General features: G+C 33.1%; 1 protein-coding gene across 5 annotated transcripts in view; it reads left to right on the forward strand.

Annotated features, from left to right (window-relative positions):
* The first annotated feature begins 2,262 nt into the window (after positions 1–2,262).
* LOC121414360 overlaps positions 2,263–19,010 on the forward strand; it is a 40,388-nt gene continuing 23,640 nt past the window's right edge. For all 5 annotated transcript variants that reach the window (XM_041607513.1, XM_041607514.1, XM_041607518.1 and 2 more), the window contains exon 1: positions 2,263–2,484. In XM_041607513.1, coding sequence (XP_041463447.1) covers positions 2,278–2,484 — 207 coding nt within the window. In that variant the 5' untranslated portion in view covers positions 2,263–2,277. The remainder of the gene's footprint in view (positions 2,485–19,010) is intronic.

The following is a 19,010-nucleotide window of genomic DNA, read 5'->3' on the forward strand; positions in this document are numbered from 1 at the left end:
CACTAATATAAATAAAATATATCCAGTTCTGATATAAATTTGCACACAATGTTTCCAGCTCGCACATCAAGCTTTCATTATTTTGTTTGATTTACATAAATTGTTTATGTATATCAAAATGTTCAGCTCGCGCTGCGCGCTTGCATTGTTTGACGTGTGAGATACCTATCCTCTTTGGAAATTCTAACCAATTTTTTTTCAAAATGCTCCTTTATCATGTCAGTATATCAAAAACTTAAGCTCATGCTTCGCGCTCGCATTTAATTGTTTGAGACACACAGCTTGTTTATTTAAATAAAAACGAACTTAGACTGTCCATTTTTCAGGTCGGAAGATCAGAAATTTTGAGCTCGCGCTTTGCACTCTCATTATTTATTTGGTGATACTTGTATCTTCTTCATTAATCACTAAAAGAGTCCTAATTGAGTCACTTTTCACGTTATTGTAATAAAATTTCGGCTCGCGCTTCGCGCTCGCATTCTTTAGTTGGATACATATCTTTGTTCATGATTATAAAAACTGCTCTGAATCTTCAGTTCTAAAGACATAAAATATCAAAGATTTTTAGCTCGCGCTTCGCGCTCGCTTTATATATTAAGATCACGTGAGATTTACCTTATATTGTTTATAGCAATACAAACTAACATATACTTAAAGCTTCAGTCTTTAGTTAGGACTACCCCCTGAAAAACCAACAAAAAAGCCAGATTGTAGCGGCCAATCGAGAAAAATGTTGATCAAAATATTTTTCGCCCCCCCCCCTATTGGCGAAAGCTGGATCCGCCCCTGTCCTTTTTCCTGTGTTGAAAAGTGTGCATATATGTGCCCCTCTGATATTGTTTTAGCAAACAAGGACAATTCAAACAATGACAAACGTGTCCCTCTAGTAATGTGCATAATGCTTTAATACTTCATTGAAATAGTAAACTATGAACATGGAAGTACCATTCGAATTGTTTCATCAAATCTATTTGGAGTCTGTCTCTTTTGGGGTTTAAAAAGCAATTTGAACATGTTTGTACCTTCAAGTGAAATCGACATTTATTGACATGAAAACAAAATGACCGATTAGGGTAACCTGTTTAATCTGATCATTCATTGTCGTCGTACTTAGCGCTGAATGCAATATATAGATTAAGCAAACTCAGACAAAGAGCACAATTTGAGTATATAACCAGACCGGGAATGACGAAGCCTGCATTATATTTGATGAAACAGTTTGAGGCATGTCTTCAATGAATATGCAATAAACATGACGCGTATGTTCATGTCAAATCCTCACTTATCATTTTTTGTTGTTTGAAATTACGTTTTTGAAAATAATGTCAACCGCGAAAGGACAATTGTTTTTTTAACAGCACTTCAGTAATCGTGAGATGAATATTATTGCAACTGATTTTGTTACGAGGGAGACATATACAACATCCACGTGCTTTTGTTTGTTTTTGTTTTTAATCTTTTCCACTACCTTTTTTCATCTTTCTGGCCCAATCCTCTCTTTGTATTTTCTTCCCTTTACTCACCTTTTCTCTTTGCCGTCTTTATCATTTCCCATCTCTTCTTTTCTTTTACTTTCCATTTATGTACAATGTGCCTCTTTGTATTGGTTATACAACTTTTTTCGTACTTAACATGCAAATGTTGAATCCAAAGATGATTTTTTCCCCAACAATTTATTTCCTTGTATTTTGATATGAAATACTAGTAATTGTATTCAAATTATATCATTTCATGTTTGTACTGTAAGTATTATTCTGTCATTGTAGATTGGACACAGGTTTATTTTTAATTCTGCCTTTGGCTGCGAGGCATGTTTTAATCAACCATTTTGCATTTAATTGAATTAAATCAACATGTTTCAATTTGGAATTGATTGGATATCATGTTATGTCCAAGGAAAGCTAGGAACGGAAGTCATCAGCACAACTATTGCATACTGCATTCATGGCAGCGCGCTTTTGACCGTTTTCACAAAATAAAGCTTAATTATGAATTTCAACCATATTTCTTTTTATTAATAAGATATAAAGGGCAAATTCACAGCCTTCGATCACATAAGCAAATACAGCATGAATAAAACAATAATTTTCCTTTCATTTATAGTTGTTAGATGCTTTAGAGCAAATTACTGTGATTTTTATAACATTATATATATGAACGACCAAGAGTTATTGCCAACGATTCGATGATCCATGTTTGTTCTTTAATCGAATGTAGAATAGAGTTCAATGGTTTAGTCAGACCCTTGTTTGATGACGTATTTTTTATTTCAAAATTATGTCACTATTATTCCAGATTGAGAGTCTTGATATCAATGACATTAAGCTCAGTCAACGTCAGTCTGCATCCCGTGATCTCGCTCAGTTCATTTGTAAGATGCCTCATCTCAGGGAACTTCATCTCGGTGATGCATTCAGAAACATCAGTCCCTCGTTTCATGACGAGTTCTATTCAACGTTGTCATCATTAGCGTCGTCTGCAAAGGTATCTTTTTATTTTTTATTTTCGTTCTCCTCAAGTTTCAAAGCATTTTTCTCCAGTTGATGCAGTATAAGGTGATGAGAATTTTCACTTTTTAAAACTGAATTTTGTCTAATGTTATATACCAGAGGAATGATATATCATTATGGCTTGAACATTGTGTATAGGCATAAAGTGTTTGGCCCAATTTGTATTATTTTATTATTCTGTGGAACATTTTTAACCATTACCTTGATTTTACTTTTAAAGTTATATTTTAATCCGTTAGTTATTCCAGGAAACCGAGATAAGCAGACTCTGCTTCAAATTGAATTTCATTTTCTTTTATGTCCTTTATATTTTACTTAAGTTTGTATTGTATTTTATGTTTGAATTGAAAGAGAAGCAGAACGAATTCAGTCAATCTATCATAATATTCTTAATTCACCTTCTTATAGTCACAGACTCCAGCACGCAAAAGTTTTGGAAGCCATATTGGATTTTTGGTCATACCAGACAAATGACTGGCCTTAAAAGGAAATGCCCTTTTTACACAGGATTTTCTTAACCCCGGACTATCGCTAACCCCACACTATCCTTAACTTCGTACTATTTTTTTCCTCTTCACGCATGCCAAATTGTTATTGCTAAGCCCGGATAAGAAATTAGCCCAGTCATTTTAGCCCAAATTTTGACCAAACTTGGAACAAATTGCAACAGAATTTTTTTTATCACAATGCATTTCTGTGAGGTCCCTAGTACAACATACTAAAAGTCCCAAACTTTCCGAATAGGGGAAAGGCATCTAATTTGCATAAATCCAAGATGGCTGCCAAAATTAATTTATATGCCTTATCCTTAAAATTTTTTGTACAGATAATGGAAAAATCTTGAAATGAATACGCAATTCACTATGATTAAGATATCATAAATCGATTGCAATCGTTTCCGGGACTGTCCGGTTCATATTTTTTTCGAAAAATGTGAGAAATTACGCCAAAATTTCATTTTTTTTGGTCAAAAATTTGCATGTGCGTTGAAATCTTTCTGTTTTATCATTAGCATCAACAACTAATGTAAAATATCAGCATTCGACAAGAAAGGGGATATATCAACGAAAAATTTGATATGCTTCATAACAGTATTAATGTCTTAACTTGCTTAGAATAAGGGCAAATACATCCGAATGTATTATGCGATATTGCGATAAAGTGACACCAAAAACAAACCTCCGTGTCCCAGTCCTTTTATATTGACTACACCGCGATCGCTTGGATGCCTTTGAAGATAGTACAATATATTAAATCGGTCTTGCCTCGCCTTTGTTGGTGTGACTAACACGCGTAATGACGTATAGCGATACAAACGTGTTACTTAAATTGATATGTGGGCAAAGGGCTTTTTCTTCATATGAAAGTAACTTTTATGTTAATGAAATCTATTAGAAAAAGTTAGAGGATGCATTTCTCTGCATGCTGCATGCAATTACGTTCAAGAACATCACAGCATAGTCCCGCAATAGCTTGTCAAAGTTACCCCCCTTATCCGTAGCTCAACTATTAAAAATATCGTGCTTTTTTTGGTGCCCCCAATGTGACAAAGCGGTGTTTTGCTACAAAGAAAAAAACTTTTATTGTCTAGAAATCACTTGGAGGCAAAAGAGCAGGCTTTTCTCTATGCGTTGCATATAAAGAAGTGATGGCATAGCAAATCCTACCCTTTCAGGGGTCTTCCGAAGTCACCAACCCCTTTTTGTATTTTGCTCATTTCTTGGAAAATTCGCACAAGTTTTAGCCCCATTGAGGCAATAGGCGTTTCCCCTTTGCAGTAAACCGATTTAATTGTTTTGTAAGCACTTGGGGATGAAACAATAGATTTGCTTCTATCAGCTAAATTTAAAGAAGTGCTGGCACAGCAAAGTCTATCCCCTTCGGGGTTCGCTAAAGTCAATCACCCCTTTTCCATATTTATGGAAAAATCTATAAATACGGAGCCCTCATTGAGGCAAAAACATGTTTCTGCTACAGTGTATGCCACTTTTATTGCTTTAAAACCACTTGGAAACAAAAGAGTAGCCTTTCTTCTATGTGCTACGTATAAAGAAGTGCTGGCACATCAAAGCCTACATCCTTTAGGGAGCTGCTGAAATCCCCCACCCCTTTTGCGTATTTTGTCCCTTTCTTGTAAAATTTTGGAGCCCCAATGAGGTAAAAGGCGTTTCCCCCTTTGCAGTAGACCACTTTGGAACCACTTGGAGATAACAAAATTAGATTTTCCTCCATCAGCTACATACAAAGAAGTGCTGGCACAGCAAACCCAACCTCTCAGGGGTTTGCCGAATCACCCATCCATTTTTGCCTATGTTCCCCTCCTTATTTCATTTATAATTTATGGGGAAAATCTGCCAATTTGGAGCCCCTATTGAGGCAAATGTTGTTTCTGCTCTATAGCAAACCTCTTTCAGTGTTTCGTTACCACTTGAAGATAAAAAAGTAGTTTTTCCTCTATCAACTACAATAAAGAAGTACTGGCTCAGCAAAGCCTACCTTCCTTAGGGGTTTCCGAAGTCTCTCCACCCTTTTTACTTATTTTTGCTCTTTCTTAAAACAAAATCGCAGATTTTGCCCCCCGTTGCACCCACAAATGTAATAACGCCCACAAATGTAATAACGCCCACAAATGTAATAACACTTTACCCACAAATGTAATAACACTTTACCCACAAATGTAATAATTTTCGATCGCCCACAAATGTAATAATGACTTTACCCACAAATGTAATAAATTTGAAAGGATTTTTGGCGAATCCGTTCTAAACTAAAATCCTATAGTAATGCGTTCATATACCACAAAAGTGCAAAGTCTTTTTTTTCAGACAGGGTTAATAAAACATCAATGTACAAGTCCAAAGTCTTTTATCCAGACGCGGTTGTTTCAAAACTTATAATATAAATCCAAAGTCTTTTTCCAGACCCGGTTGTTTAAACAAATATAACAAAAGTCCAAGGTCTTTTTTTTCCAAACTCGGTTGTTTCAAAAATTGTGATATAAGTCCAAAGTCTTTTTTCCAGACCCGGTTGTTTAAAAAATTATAATATAAATCCAAAGTCTTTTTTTCCAGACTCGGTTGTTTCAAGAATTTTAATAAGTCCAAAGTCTTTTTCCAGACCCAGTTATTTCAAAATTTATAATATAAGTCCAAAATAAGATACGATAATGATATTCCTGTGGAAAAAAATGGGAATCGAGCTTAGTCTTTTCTCCAGACCCAGTTAATCAAAACTGGTGGAATTAATGTCTTTGTTGTTTCAACTTATACGGTGTATTTTGTGAATATATGCACTAAGAGTAAATTGAGAATCAAGCGTAGTCTTTTCTCTAGACCCGGTTACCTGTTATTTAAACATCATGAATAACAGTTTAAAAACAGTATAAAGACCCCATAATCTTATTAATGCTGGATATAGCGTAGTCTTTCAGCCCGACCATTTTTTTTTCTTAAAAAAAAACGCTAATAGTAAGAATAAAATAAAATCAAAGTCTAAGACCAAACAAACCTTCAACCTAAGAACCTGTTTTAAAAGAGGTTTAGAGTGTTGTCTTTATTCCAGACCTAAAACAGTTACGAAAAAAAATCTTCTAACATAAGACCTTATATTCTTATTCTCGTGGAATAACACGAGTTTTAAAACGTACTCTTTCCTCCAGACCCGGCTATTAAAAAAAGTAACTGAAAAACTTCAAATCTAAGACCAAATTTCCAAAGTTTCACCCAGTAAAAATATGTCTTTTTTAAAATAATACTACTACCCCTACAAAACATTGTAATAACGCGTGGGTAAAGCAGACATCCTTTCTCCAGACTTGGTTACTATTTGAAAAATAAAATAGTTTTTACAAATATTCTAAAACGAATACCCAATAATACCCAATACCCAATAATCTAAGAACCAACAATCCTCCAAATTAAGACCATGCATGTAGAAAAGCACATGTTTAGAGCGTTGTCTTTATTCCAGACCCGGTGATTTAAAAATGATTTAAACAATCCTAAAAACAAAAGACTCATATTCTTATTCTTGTGGAATAACACGAGTATTATGCTTAGTCTTTCGTCTGGACCCGGTTATTTAAAAGATAAAGAAATATTGAAAAAAATGACAGCTGAGACCAATCTTCAAAATTAAACCCACTTAAAATGCTTGGGCTTAGAGTGTTGTCTTTACCCCTCACCGACGTATATTATAACTTTTAAAACGACCGGGTCTGAAAAGAAGACTTTGGACTTGCATTATAATTTTGGAATTAACCGGGTCTGGAAAAAAGACTTTGGACGTATATTATAATTTTGAAACAACCGGGTCTGGAAAAAAGACTTTGGACGTATATTATAATTTTGAAACAACCGGGTCTCGTAAAAGACTTCATTTCATTTCATTTCATTTATTTTCCATTTCCAACAATCATTAACATTTGCAATAGTTTTGTTACATACATCTTGATATAATTATAATCAATAAAACAAAGAAACTTATTATGTATAATAATCAAGATAACAGGTCGGAAACGGAGGAGGCTGCTAAAAAGCGAAGCTTGTAGGATGCAGCCTCCTATAACACACGTATGAAGAATATAAACAAAAGCACAAACCCAACATAGTAGACATTTGAACTTAAATCTATCTGAATGAATAATTTAAAAGAAATAAAAAGAAAGAAATAGAAAAAGAGAGAAAATAGCAAGATCAGTGGTCTCCAGATTCTTGCCCCAACACTCAAGGCGAATTTACAGAACAGGAGAACGAAAAATATCATATTTCACTGCTCGTAGTGCTGAGTATATATGAAAAATATAATGTATGAGTGATGAAGAGTTAAAAAAAACTAACGAGTGTCTTGGAGAAACTTTTTCAACTTAAATTTAAAAGAATTTAGGCTTGGGGAATCTTTGATAGTATTATCAAGAGTGCCCCAAAGTCGAGGGCCTTCGAAAGTGAAGATGGATTTGGCAAGAATTGTCCGGGGTAGAGGAAAATGAAATTCCTCGGATTGACGTGTAGGGTATTTATGAATAGTTTTGTTTTTATTAAACGAAGAATCAAAGATTGATGGTAGCATATTATTATTTAATTGATACATAAATTGACCCAAGTTATATTGATATAATGTTTTTACTTTTAAGATTTTATTGTCAATAAACAATTGGTCTGTGTGGGATCTCCAGGACATATTAAAAATAACGCGCAATGCCTTTTTCTGTAAAAGTAATATTCGTTCTAGATATGATGTATGTGTATTTCCCCAGACAATTATCCCGTAGTTTAGATAGGGTAAAATTAATGTTGAATAAAGCATTTTTAGGGAGGAAGTTGGAAGAAAAAACTTGACCTTATTTATAACACCAATATTGCGTGAAATTGTACGGCATATAAAATCAATGTGTGTTTTCCAAGATAAATTGTTGTCTACTATCAGACCTAAAAATTTTGTTGTAGTGACCACTTCAATGTCAGCGTTGTCCAATTTAATATCGTATGGTAATTTATCTAAAGAATTGCTGAAAAGCATACATTTCGTTTTTTGTACATTGATTGACAATTTATTAGATCTTATCCATTGTACTAGTTTCTCCAGTTCAATGTTCAATATATTGACTAAAATATCGGGATTAGGATGAGAATAAAGTACATTTGAATCATCTGCAAAAAGAATATAAGATAACATTGTCGAAGAATTGTGAATGTCATTTACATAGATCGAAAATAAAAGTGGGCCCAGTATGCTGCCTTGGGGAACACCCCAATTAACCTTTAGTAGAGAAGAATTGTGTTCATTTATGTGAACAAACTGTTTACGGTTTATTAGGTAATTCCTGAACCACTCCAAGGCCTTTCCACGGATTCCGTAATTTTCAAGTTTGTATAGTAGTATTTCATGATTTATAGTGTCAAAGGCCTTGGAGAGGTCCAGAAAAACACCTACTGTATGTTCAAAGTTATCAATAGCTTTTGTGATTTTTTCAACAAATGAAAGAGTGGCATGAGAAGTACTATGCTTTTGGCGGAATCCAAATTGAAAGTCAGAAATTATGTTATATTTATTCAAAAATTCTAATAGTCTTGTATATATCACTCTTTCTAGAATCTTTGATAGAGTAGGCAATAAAGATATCGGTCTATAGTTACATACATTATTCTTATCTCCTTTTTTGTACACAGGTATTACCTTAGATATTTTCATATTGTCGGGAACGACGCCATTGATTAAGGATAGATTAAATATGTGTACTAAAGGATCAACAATATATTCTATGATATTTTTTAATAAAATATTATCAATACCATCATGACCACAACTCTTTTTGTTTTTTAAATTATTCACTGTATCTATTATTTCATTCCTATGCACTGGTAATAGAAAAAGAGAATTAGGATTTGGTCGGTGAGTGAAATCGGTAAATTTCTTTTGTGTTAATGGTATATTGTCGGCTAGATTTTTTCCGATCTGTGAAAAATATTGATTGAATATGTCAGCTATCCGCGCAGAATCATGAATTTCGATATCATTGTGTTTTATTGTTCTTATGTTCGATTTTACGCTATACTTATTCAAGGCATTGTTTATAGTTTGCCATGTTTTTTCTTATATCATGCTTGAAATGAATTAATTGGTTTGTGAAGTATTTTCGTTTTTCGCTGCGCAAAATTTTTGTGAGGGTATTTTTATACATGGTGTATTTGCGATGCGACTTCTCTGAACGATTTATTTTGTCGGCATAGTATAAATTGTTTTTACGATTTATTGACCGTAATATTGATTTCGATATCCAAGGAAGTCTTGGACTCTTTTTATAATTGTAGCATTTATTGACTAGTGGTACGTGTCTATCTAAGTGTGTGGTTAAATTTTTAATGAATATATTATATGCAGTATTGGTATCTTGCGAACCGAACACCTCAGACCAGTCAGTGTCTTCTAGACCTTCTTTCAACCTTGCTATATTATTTGGCGTTACTTTTCGGAACTTATGCTGCGGGGAATGATTTTTTGTTAAACTAAACGGGACTCTTGAAAATATCGGAAAATGGTCTGAGATATCAGATAAAATAATTCCCGACTCGGGTAAAGGAGTAACATTACAAAAAATATTATCAATAAGAGTTGCAGATTGGTTAGTAACCCGGGTTGGTTTTGTAATTAAAGGTAAAAAAGATGAGGATATCATTATGTCCAAAAATTCTTGTGAGGCATTATGGTTAGTATTAGATATATCTATGTTGAAATCTCCTGCTATATAACAATCTTTATTTATAAAAACTGGATTTTGTAGAAAATCTTGTAAGTATTCTAAAAAAATATGTGTGTTGGAGTTGGGAGGTCTATAAAATACCGCTATAATAATGTTTTTAGATTTTTGGATTTGAATTTCAATAACAATAGATTCAGCAAATTCATTCATACAATTAAGATCTGTATGTATGAAATATTCTAATTTTTCATTAATATAGAGACCCACCCCTCCTCCTCTCCTATTAGCTCTATTATTTTCTACAAAGGTATAACCAGGAAGTGAGTATAGAGTATTAGATTCCTGAGATAACCATGTCTCGGTTAACGCGATTACAGACAAATTCGTTTGTGGAGATGTATCAGTTAAAAGACGTAAATTATCGAAGTTGCAGCTCAGGCTCCTTATATTCATGTGCATGATTGAAAATGTATTCGCTGACTTTTCCGGAGATTTAAATTGATTTATGGTAAAGTAATTTGAACTGTGATAATTATTGTCATTATTATCGTTTAAGTCTACAGCTAAATTCATTTCCTTGGATACAAGGTTTTCAAAATACGGCAGGTTGCAATTTTTCTGTTGGGTTTCAGTATTCGGCCTAAACAAATGGTATAACTCATCATCATTCAACATTGCAAAAGGTTGATTTTCAATGACCGGGAATTTTGTGAGAATAACACGAAATGAAAAACGGAGCTTCCTGTGGGGACCATGGATACCGCTTGCACGTGAGTGTAGACGAGGCAAAGACCTGGAGAGAAGAAGAATTCGATGAAGAAAAACTGGTTACACACAAAGAGAACAAGAAAAAATCTACAAACAAACAAAGATTCAACAGGTTAACATTTACATATATACAATGTCTACTGAATGTTAACCTTTGCGTTCTTAACAGACGCATAACGAACATGGGTGAGCTCCCATAGATAATAACGAAGATGGGAAGCCTCCCTATAACAATACTTAAAGTGGCATAGTCATTGATGCAAACAATTCAGGGCAGACTTCCCAGTAAAGTAAATGGAGGTGAAAAGAGTCAATGTTCGAATTTTACAACAATATTCTTAATCTAAAATCAAAGTGGTACATCGTCTACTTAATTTCGCATTTGGTGTATGTACAAATTATTCATCTTGCTTAAATTAGAAACACTCTGAATAAAAATGCTTTACAGGTTTATGACAAATGCAAACTTTATAGAAAAAAATAATTTATTCAACTCAATTTAACATTGAATTAGCTTCTTTTTCCCCTGTAAGGATGTGAATTACAAAAAAAACTCCTGCTGATTAACCCTTTTTTCATTGATTAATGAAATTATTTAAACAAGCCTTAATAATAAAACATCTAAGATTTTATGGTTTTATTTTCCATTATCCTCTAAACTGCAATTTGTCATTATCATAATTATTCATAAATATGAAACAAGCACATTGCATATTAGAGCAGGTCAATGATGAACTGAGCAGTTTAAATAAAGGTCAAGCTACTCCAAGCAATTGAAACCCGTTATTCATGCCACTAGACCTTTTTTAATCAGAGAAAAGGCACTGAACATAGGTAAAAGAAAAAAAAAACTCCTTTACACTTGGCCTCGCAAACCTTTCAAGGACTTAAAAAATAGACATGCAAGTGTCATGCGAATACATTATAAACATGTATATATACACCTATATACAAATGAGTGTGCCTTATATTTTTTTTCCTGATTTTATATCTGATGTAAACAAAATTATATAACATGAAAAAAGAATTGAATGAAATCTATGTATCTCAACTCTCTCGATACCGTCATATATCATTTCTTTAATGCGTTTTCTATATACGTCAAACATATCCTTGTTGATGGAATAACAAAAAATAATGGACTCATGTCCGAGACATTAAACCTCTACATCAGATTTTGTAGAATCGTTTGAAATGTCTATATTTTTTGTTACAAATGCAAGAGGAATGCAATACGCAAATAACAGCACCAGCTTTTTCCATTTTTTTCATTTGAGGAAAGGCACTCCAACATAAAAAAAAATCATTTACTTACAGTTGACCTCAACAACATTTCATGGAAATAGAAGACCAAAATATTGACACGCAAAATATTATGCATGCATTTTATCAGATACATTTAACAAGTGAGTATTCCTTATTTGGAATTATTAGTTGCATTAAGAGAAGAAAAGAGATTATTTATGCATGCGTTTGGAGCTGTTAGACGAAATCATACCCACTATCTATACAAATACAAGTATGGGAATTAAGACCTAAATAATTCTTTTGTAATTTTATATCTATATGTAAAGAGATTATGTGAAGTGATTTTTTCTTCCTCAATCAATGAAATCCTAACTATATCTTTTCAACACTTCTTTCTAAAAATGACTTGATATCAAAACAACTGTAATTAAACATTTTTTTTTGTCATCATTTTTTTTTATTTCATTCCATCCAAGACTTGCTGTCATACTTTTATAATACTTTGGTTCAGCTTTGAGTATTCTAATCAGTTATTGTAAACATCTTTTAACATTTTCTTTCCTTCTTTTACATAAGGAAAAAGAGAAAAGAAAACCTACAAGAAATCGAAGGTCTTTCAATCGAAAAAACACAAAAACAAACAAACAAATAAAAGACCTTCCAACTCCGTCATCTTTCTATCATTTCTTTCTAACATGATCTGTCGGTTGAATACTATTGATTATTTGCTCCCAAAAAAGAAAAGTAACTAAACCAATGCAACCATTTTACTACACATATACAGGTAATGATTTAATGATTATATTTTTAAGAAAAGAAGAAACGTGATTGATTGATTGATTGATTGATTGATTTTATTTGTCAGGTAACTGTGAACAAGTACATGAAAATATGAACAGTAGTGTATACCTTGACAGGATTGCCCATGAAAGCCGAGATGGCTTATTTCCAATGGGGTCCTTACATCAGTAATTGACAACAATGTACATATATGAAAAACACCTATAGAAATCTACAAACTACATCAATTAAGTCTAGACCACTGAAATTACACGAAGAATTGTAAAACTTAATATATGAAAAGACAAAACAAATAAGTTTGCCATAAAAAACATTTACGCAAAATATGATTAAAATAATTGTAAAACAGGTTGAGTAAACGATCATTACTTCTAGGTTACATATGAAAATTATACTATAATCAGTTTTTAAATAGTGCTAAATGCATCGTAACTAATACAAGATTCATGAATCGTAAAACCTAAGATATGAAAAAGTACAAATAAGTTTGACATCAAACTTTCACGCAAACAACAAAAGATGATGATAAAATGTAAAACAAGTTGATTATCAAAATAAATCATAACTAAATAGTTATATATAAGACTACATGATACACATGAAATTAGAAAGAATATTTAACATTACAGAGTGGGGACATTTTTTAAGTGTTGTATCAATACTCTTTTAAATTGTGTAAAAGTCTTAACCGATTTAACATGATTAGGGAGGGAATTCCAAAAATGTATACCATTATAATAAAATGTGTTGCCAATTTGACCTTTTCTCATAGGTACAACAAAGTTAAACAGACTATTTCTTGTTTCATGCTCGTGAATATTAGATGACCGTGTAAAGTTTTTTGAGATGTAATGATATTCGTTTGAATAGAAAATTTTATGAACATGGTGAAGTATAAGTTGTTGCGACCTCAAGTCTATGCGAAGAAGGCCAGCTTTTTCGATTTCATTCTTCCCAACATGTGTTCTTGGGTGTAAGCAAGTAATAAATCTAACAATCTTATTTTGAATAATTCTAAACTTTTTTTGATCAACCTTTCCAAGACTGCAGTACCATGCTGCATTAGCATAATCAAATAAACACTGTATTAATGAAAAGCTTAAAATGCGTCTGGATTTCGTATTCATGCAATTTTGATACCGGTATAGAAATTTCAAGCGAGCATTAGCTTTTTTGACAATAGAGTCAACCATAGATGTACATGAGAGATCACTATTTAATATCAGGCCTAAATACTTCACGGAATTCTGTCTCTTAATTAATTGATTGTTATAGTATATATTGAAATCATCTGTATGCTTAGACCTAGCCCGCGAACAAAACAAAATACTTTCGGTTTTACCAACATGTAAGCTAAGCTTATTATCTGTCATCCATTTAACACAATTTGATAATTCTAAGCTAAGTTTTTCACCGATCAGCTTAGGACTTGTATCAGAATAGAGTAAAACACTGTCGTCTGCATATAAAAGTAATTTACTTTCATTAACACAAATACACATATCATTGATATAGCACATAAAAAGAATGGGACCTAATATGCTCCCCTGAGGAACTCCACACTTTATAGGCATAGAATATGAGAGTACATTTTGCATGGATACCACTTGGCGGCGATTTGTCAAGTAAGACCTAAACCAATTTAAACATGCTAAATTCAAACCCATCACTTCTAATTTCTTTAAGAGTATTTCATGATTAACCGTATCGAATGCTTTTTGTAAGTCAAGAAGAACCATTCCAACATAACGGCCTTCGGAAATTTCATTCCTAACAAAATCCAACAAGTGAATTAAACATGTTTCAGTAGAATAACCATTCCTAAAACCAGACTGAAATTCATAAATGATTTTGTATTCTTTAAAGTATTTCTCAATTTGAGAATACACGCATTTCTCCAAAATTTTCGACACTATGCTTAACACACTAATAGGTCTATAATTCCCAACATGAGTTTTGTCTTTCTTTTTGTGTAATGGTGTGACTTTAGCGATTTTCATTTCATCAGGGAAGGTACAAGTTGAAATAGATAGGTTAATAATGTAAGTTAAAGGAATAAAGACGTTTTTTGCACCATCCTTTAAAAATCTAGCAGGAACCAAGTCAAGTCCGGTACTTTTTGATATTTTCAACTTGGATAATTCATTTAATACAAACTTTTCTGTGACAGGAGAAAAATTAAAACAGCCTTTTTGTATACCTTTATTGTCGTAAAGTTTTTTTAAATTAGGACTGTCGGCCCCAAACTCACTTCTGTCCGTAATGGGGAGCTCACAAGCTAATTTATCGGCCACTGTTGTGAAATAATCGTTAAATTCGTTAGCTATCTTTAGATTGTCATGACAAAGTTCCCCTTTAATATTAATAACACTTTTCTGAATATTTTTTTGTTTGTTTTTTACACCTAACTCTTTGAGATTTTTCCATAATTTCCTAGAATCATGTTTATTGTCTTCAATTTGATTTTGGAAAAAATCGTCTTTAGCTTTCCTCACTTTCCTTTGTACCACATTTCGCAATAGTTTAAATTTCCTTTCGAGTTCTAAATTACCAATATCTTTTTTCATTTTCCTGAAAGCTATATTTCGTTGTCTTATCAAACCAATAATTTCACTGGTCATCCATCTTTCTGTTCTTTGCTTAATTCTTACTTGTTTTAAAGGTGCACACTTATCAACTACTGACATGAAAATACTTTTGAAGTGTGACCAAGCAATATTCACTTCATTACATTCAAATATAACAGACCAATTGATTTGAGATAAAGCGAAATTAAAATCATTTTCACAATAGTTTTTCATACATCGAATGCTTATAGTTCTATGCTGCCCAAATACAGGCCTGATAAGTTTCCTTGAACAATACGTTAAAAAGTGATCACTTAAGCCAATTTCAAAGACACCACTTTGACAAATATTTTCTTCTTTACTACAAATTACATGGTCTATTAATGAAGAAGTGGTAGGTGTAGTTCGGGTGGGTTTTGTTATAAGTTGGCTCAAACCATATAAATTCAAAATATTCTTGTATCTTTTGGTCAGTGCTGATTGTTGTAATAGACAAATATTCATGTCCCCTAAAAGAATAACCTCATCATCTTTTGTTAATATGTCCAATATATCATGGAGAGAATCAATAAAGTGATTGTCTCTGGGGGGTCTGTAGACTACACCTAAAGTAATAGGCTTTGTATGTGGTAATAGAATGTCGATCCACAATGATTCAATACCATCAGGTGTAAGATCTTCTCTTAGATTAAATGCAATATCATTTTTAATATAAAGGCAGACCCCACCACCATGGTCGCCTGCACGATCTCGTCTTAATATAGAATAACCATCGATATAAATTTCTTCATTATTTATGGACGAATTCAACCATGTTTCTGTAATTGCAATTACTGAAATTCTACTTTCATAGAGAAGGACACGTAGTTCAGGAATTTTATGTAAAATGGATCTGATATTTAAATGAACGAAATGCAACCCTTTTGCTTTAAATATATCATTTAATGATTTGTATAAAATAGCCTTATCAATTCCAGTAGGTGTGTTAAATTCAGGGATAGGAGGTGCATTAACTGTTGAGGTGGGTTGAACATCAATTAAGGATTGTGTAAAAATTGAGTCACAAAGTGGCGGCAATGAACAGGTTAAACATATCCATTTGAAGGACTTTCCATTTGGAGAATCTAAAAGTATTCTCATTCTGTTTCATTCCATTCTGCCCTTTCTTCATTTAAATCTTCCAATCACTTCCTTTTAAACATTTCCTATCCAACGGTGATTGCAACAACGTTTTATATATATGTACACTGGAACCACATTCTATAATATTCATTAAAATGTTCGTGATACAAAGGTAAAGGACATTCAGTTAAAAAATGTATTTTTGAATTCTATTTCAACTTATTCAATCCTTCTTAACCTTTCTATTGCTTGTTTTTTTTATAAGGACATGCTGCCAAATTCAATTATTTGATTCAAAACTAAATTTGATGCCAATTTTTCACTTTTTAATTATTTTTTGTTTACATAAAAAAGTGAAAGGCATTTTCAAATTGAATAAAAAATATATATATTCATCATTCTGTTACATAATTTCATCGTTGTTCAACATTCCTTTCTAATGGCTTGTTGTTAGATGCTTATTATCATTTGTTCTCATTGTAAATACACAAGTCAAACGATGTTAAAGATTTTTCATAGTATTTGATCATTAAATAAAATAAGGGGGACAAAAACAGAAGGACTTCAAACCCCTCATTTCTCCTTTCTAATGACTTGCCGTTTTAAATCCAATGATTATATGTTTCAACTTAAGTTACAACCTGTTTGGGGATTTCACAAACCTTAAAGTTGTTTATGAATATAAGGAAAAGGAAAAGTGACGAGCAGCTTAACCTTATCTTCCATCACTTTCTTTCAATAAATACTAATTTCATATTTTTATAATCAGCAAAGTTTTGCCTTCTTAGTTATCCCTTTAAAACACCATTTTGATCATGTAGCAACTTTAAAAGAAAGCAAAAAACCCCTTCATTTCTCATTTCTCTTTAATGACTTGCCATTTTAAAGGTAATGATTATACATGTATGTTACAACTTTAGTTACAACCAATCGGGGGGGGGGGGGGTCACAAACCTTAAAGTTGTTTGTGAATATAAAGAAAAGGAAAAGTGACAAGCAGCTTTACCTATCTTCCATCGCTTTCTTTCAATAAATACTAATTTCATGTTTTATAATCTGCAAAATTTTGCCATCTTAGTTATCAATTTAACACACCATTTTGATCATGTAGCAACTTTAAAAGAAAAAAAATGCCCCAAAGGGTACATATCATTTTAAACAATAAGTGCATAATTCCATCGCCTGACCAATTTTATCTCATGTATCGATGTTATTCAGCGTGAATACACTCTTCATTGTTCTTCAAGTACATATTTCATTTTAGTATTATTTCATTGATTTTTTTTTTAAGTTAGCTGTTTTCTTAATATTTGCTTCTGAAACATTTCTTTGACATTTGTAAACATCACTACTTTTCGCTACCGGGATCGGACCAAACAGACCAGCTCTCAGGGGTTGCTCCAGCACTCCTCGAGAATTTGCGTGTTTGTAGAATTACTTTCGATCCAACAATTTTGATTCTCGTAGCCATTTGATCCTTCTTTCTTAGTGAATACGCGATTGAGGCCAATCTACCCCTCTCCCTTTTCATTTTTGGGGGCAAATCGGTGCGTATGGTAACTTTACTGTAAGGGGAAGATTGAAGCTGTGGGTTAGGCTGCTGGGTAGATGTCGGCGAGTGTTGACGTGGTCGTCGCTCAAATCCATACAACAAACGATCACGGTCAATCATCCTGACGAATCTGACAATGATTGCTGGGGGTTGACGTTGAGGTTCTGCAACTCCACGGGCGGAAGAGGGTAGCCTGTGCGCATTAACAAGAGGGATCCGGGACGCTTCTTCCTTTGATATTCCCATAAAATGAACAAACACTTCATGCACCACATCGTAGGTGTTTTCCTTCTCATTTCTTTGTTGAACTCCATAAATGAGCAAGTTAGATTTCCTATCGTGAATTTCATTGAGTAGTAGTTTTTCATCAAGTTCTTCTATTTTTTTGAGGATTTGGGAACGCAACTGGGGAAGATAAGTGTTCTCAATACTTGAAACTTTATCAGAAGTAAGAGTAAGACCCGTTTCAAGATCTGATACTTTGTGGTTAGTATTAGCGAGATCTGCTTTCATAGTAGACATTTCTTCCATAAATTTATCCAGCTTACCGTTTAATTGTGTGAATGAAGCCCTTGACTCTAGCATAAAAGAAGCGAGTTCCGGGGGTATCATGGCTGCTCCCTGAGCGCTGCGTTCCTCGTGCAATGACGTGTCACCTGTCATGGCGCCTGTAGTGGTGGACTGCTCACTATCGGTTGTATTTACCTCACTGTTTTTGCTCTTAGTTGCGGCAGTAGATTGAGATTTTCCTTTCTGCTGCGCCCTAAGGTTGTAATCTCGCATTCCTCTATCCATATTCACGGATATGCAACAGTTTAAGGGATGTTTTCACCAAATTTTGTTGAAATATCGGGAGCTCTCAAAATGTCCGTGCGTTTACCAGGAGGTCATAGTACGTATATTATAATTTTGAAAAACCGGGTCTGGAAAAAGACTTGGACTTGTACTGTAATATTTCATTAACCGGGTCTGGAAAAAAGACTTTGAACTTTTGTGCTATATGAACGCATTACTATAGGATATTAGTTTAGAACGAATTCGCCAAAAATCACTTCAAATTTATTACATTTGTGGGTAAAGTCATTATAACATTTGTGGATAAAGTGCATTATTACATTTGTGGGTAAAGTGTTATTACATTTGTGGGCGTTATTACATTTGTGGGTAAAGTGTTATTACATTTGTGGGCGATCAAAAATTATTACATTTGTGGGTAAAGTGTTATTACATTTGTGGGCGTTATT

This window comes from Lytechinus variegatus, chromosome 4, assembly GCF_018143015.1.
Source record: "Lytechinus variegatus isolate NC3 chromosome 4, Lvar_3.0, whole genome shotgun sequence".
NCBI classification, from domain to species: domain Eukaryota; kingdom Metazoa; phylum Echinodermata; class Echinoidea; order Temnopleuroida; family Toxopneustidae; genus Lytechinus; species Lytechinus variegatus.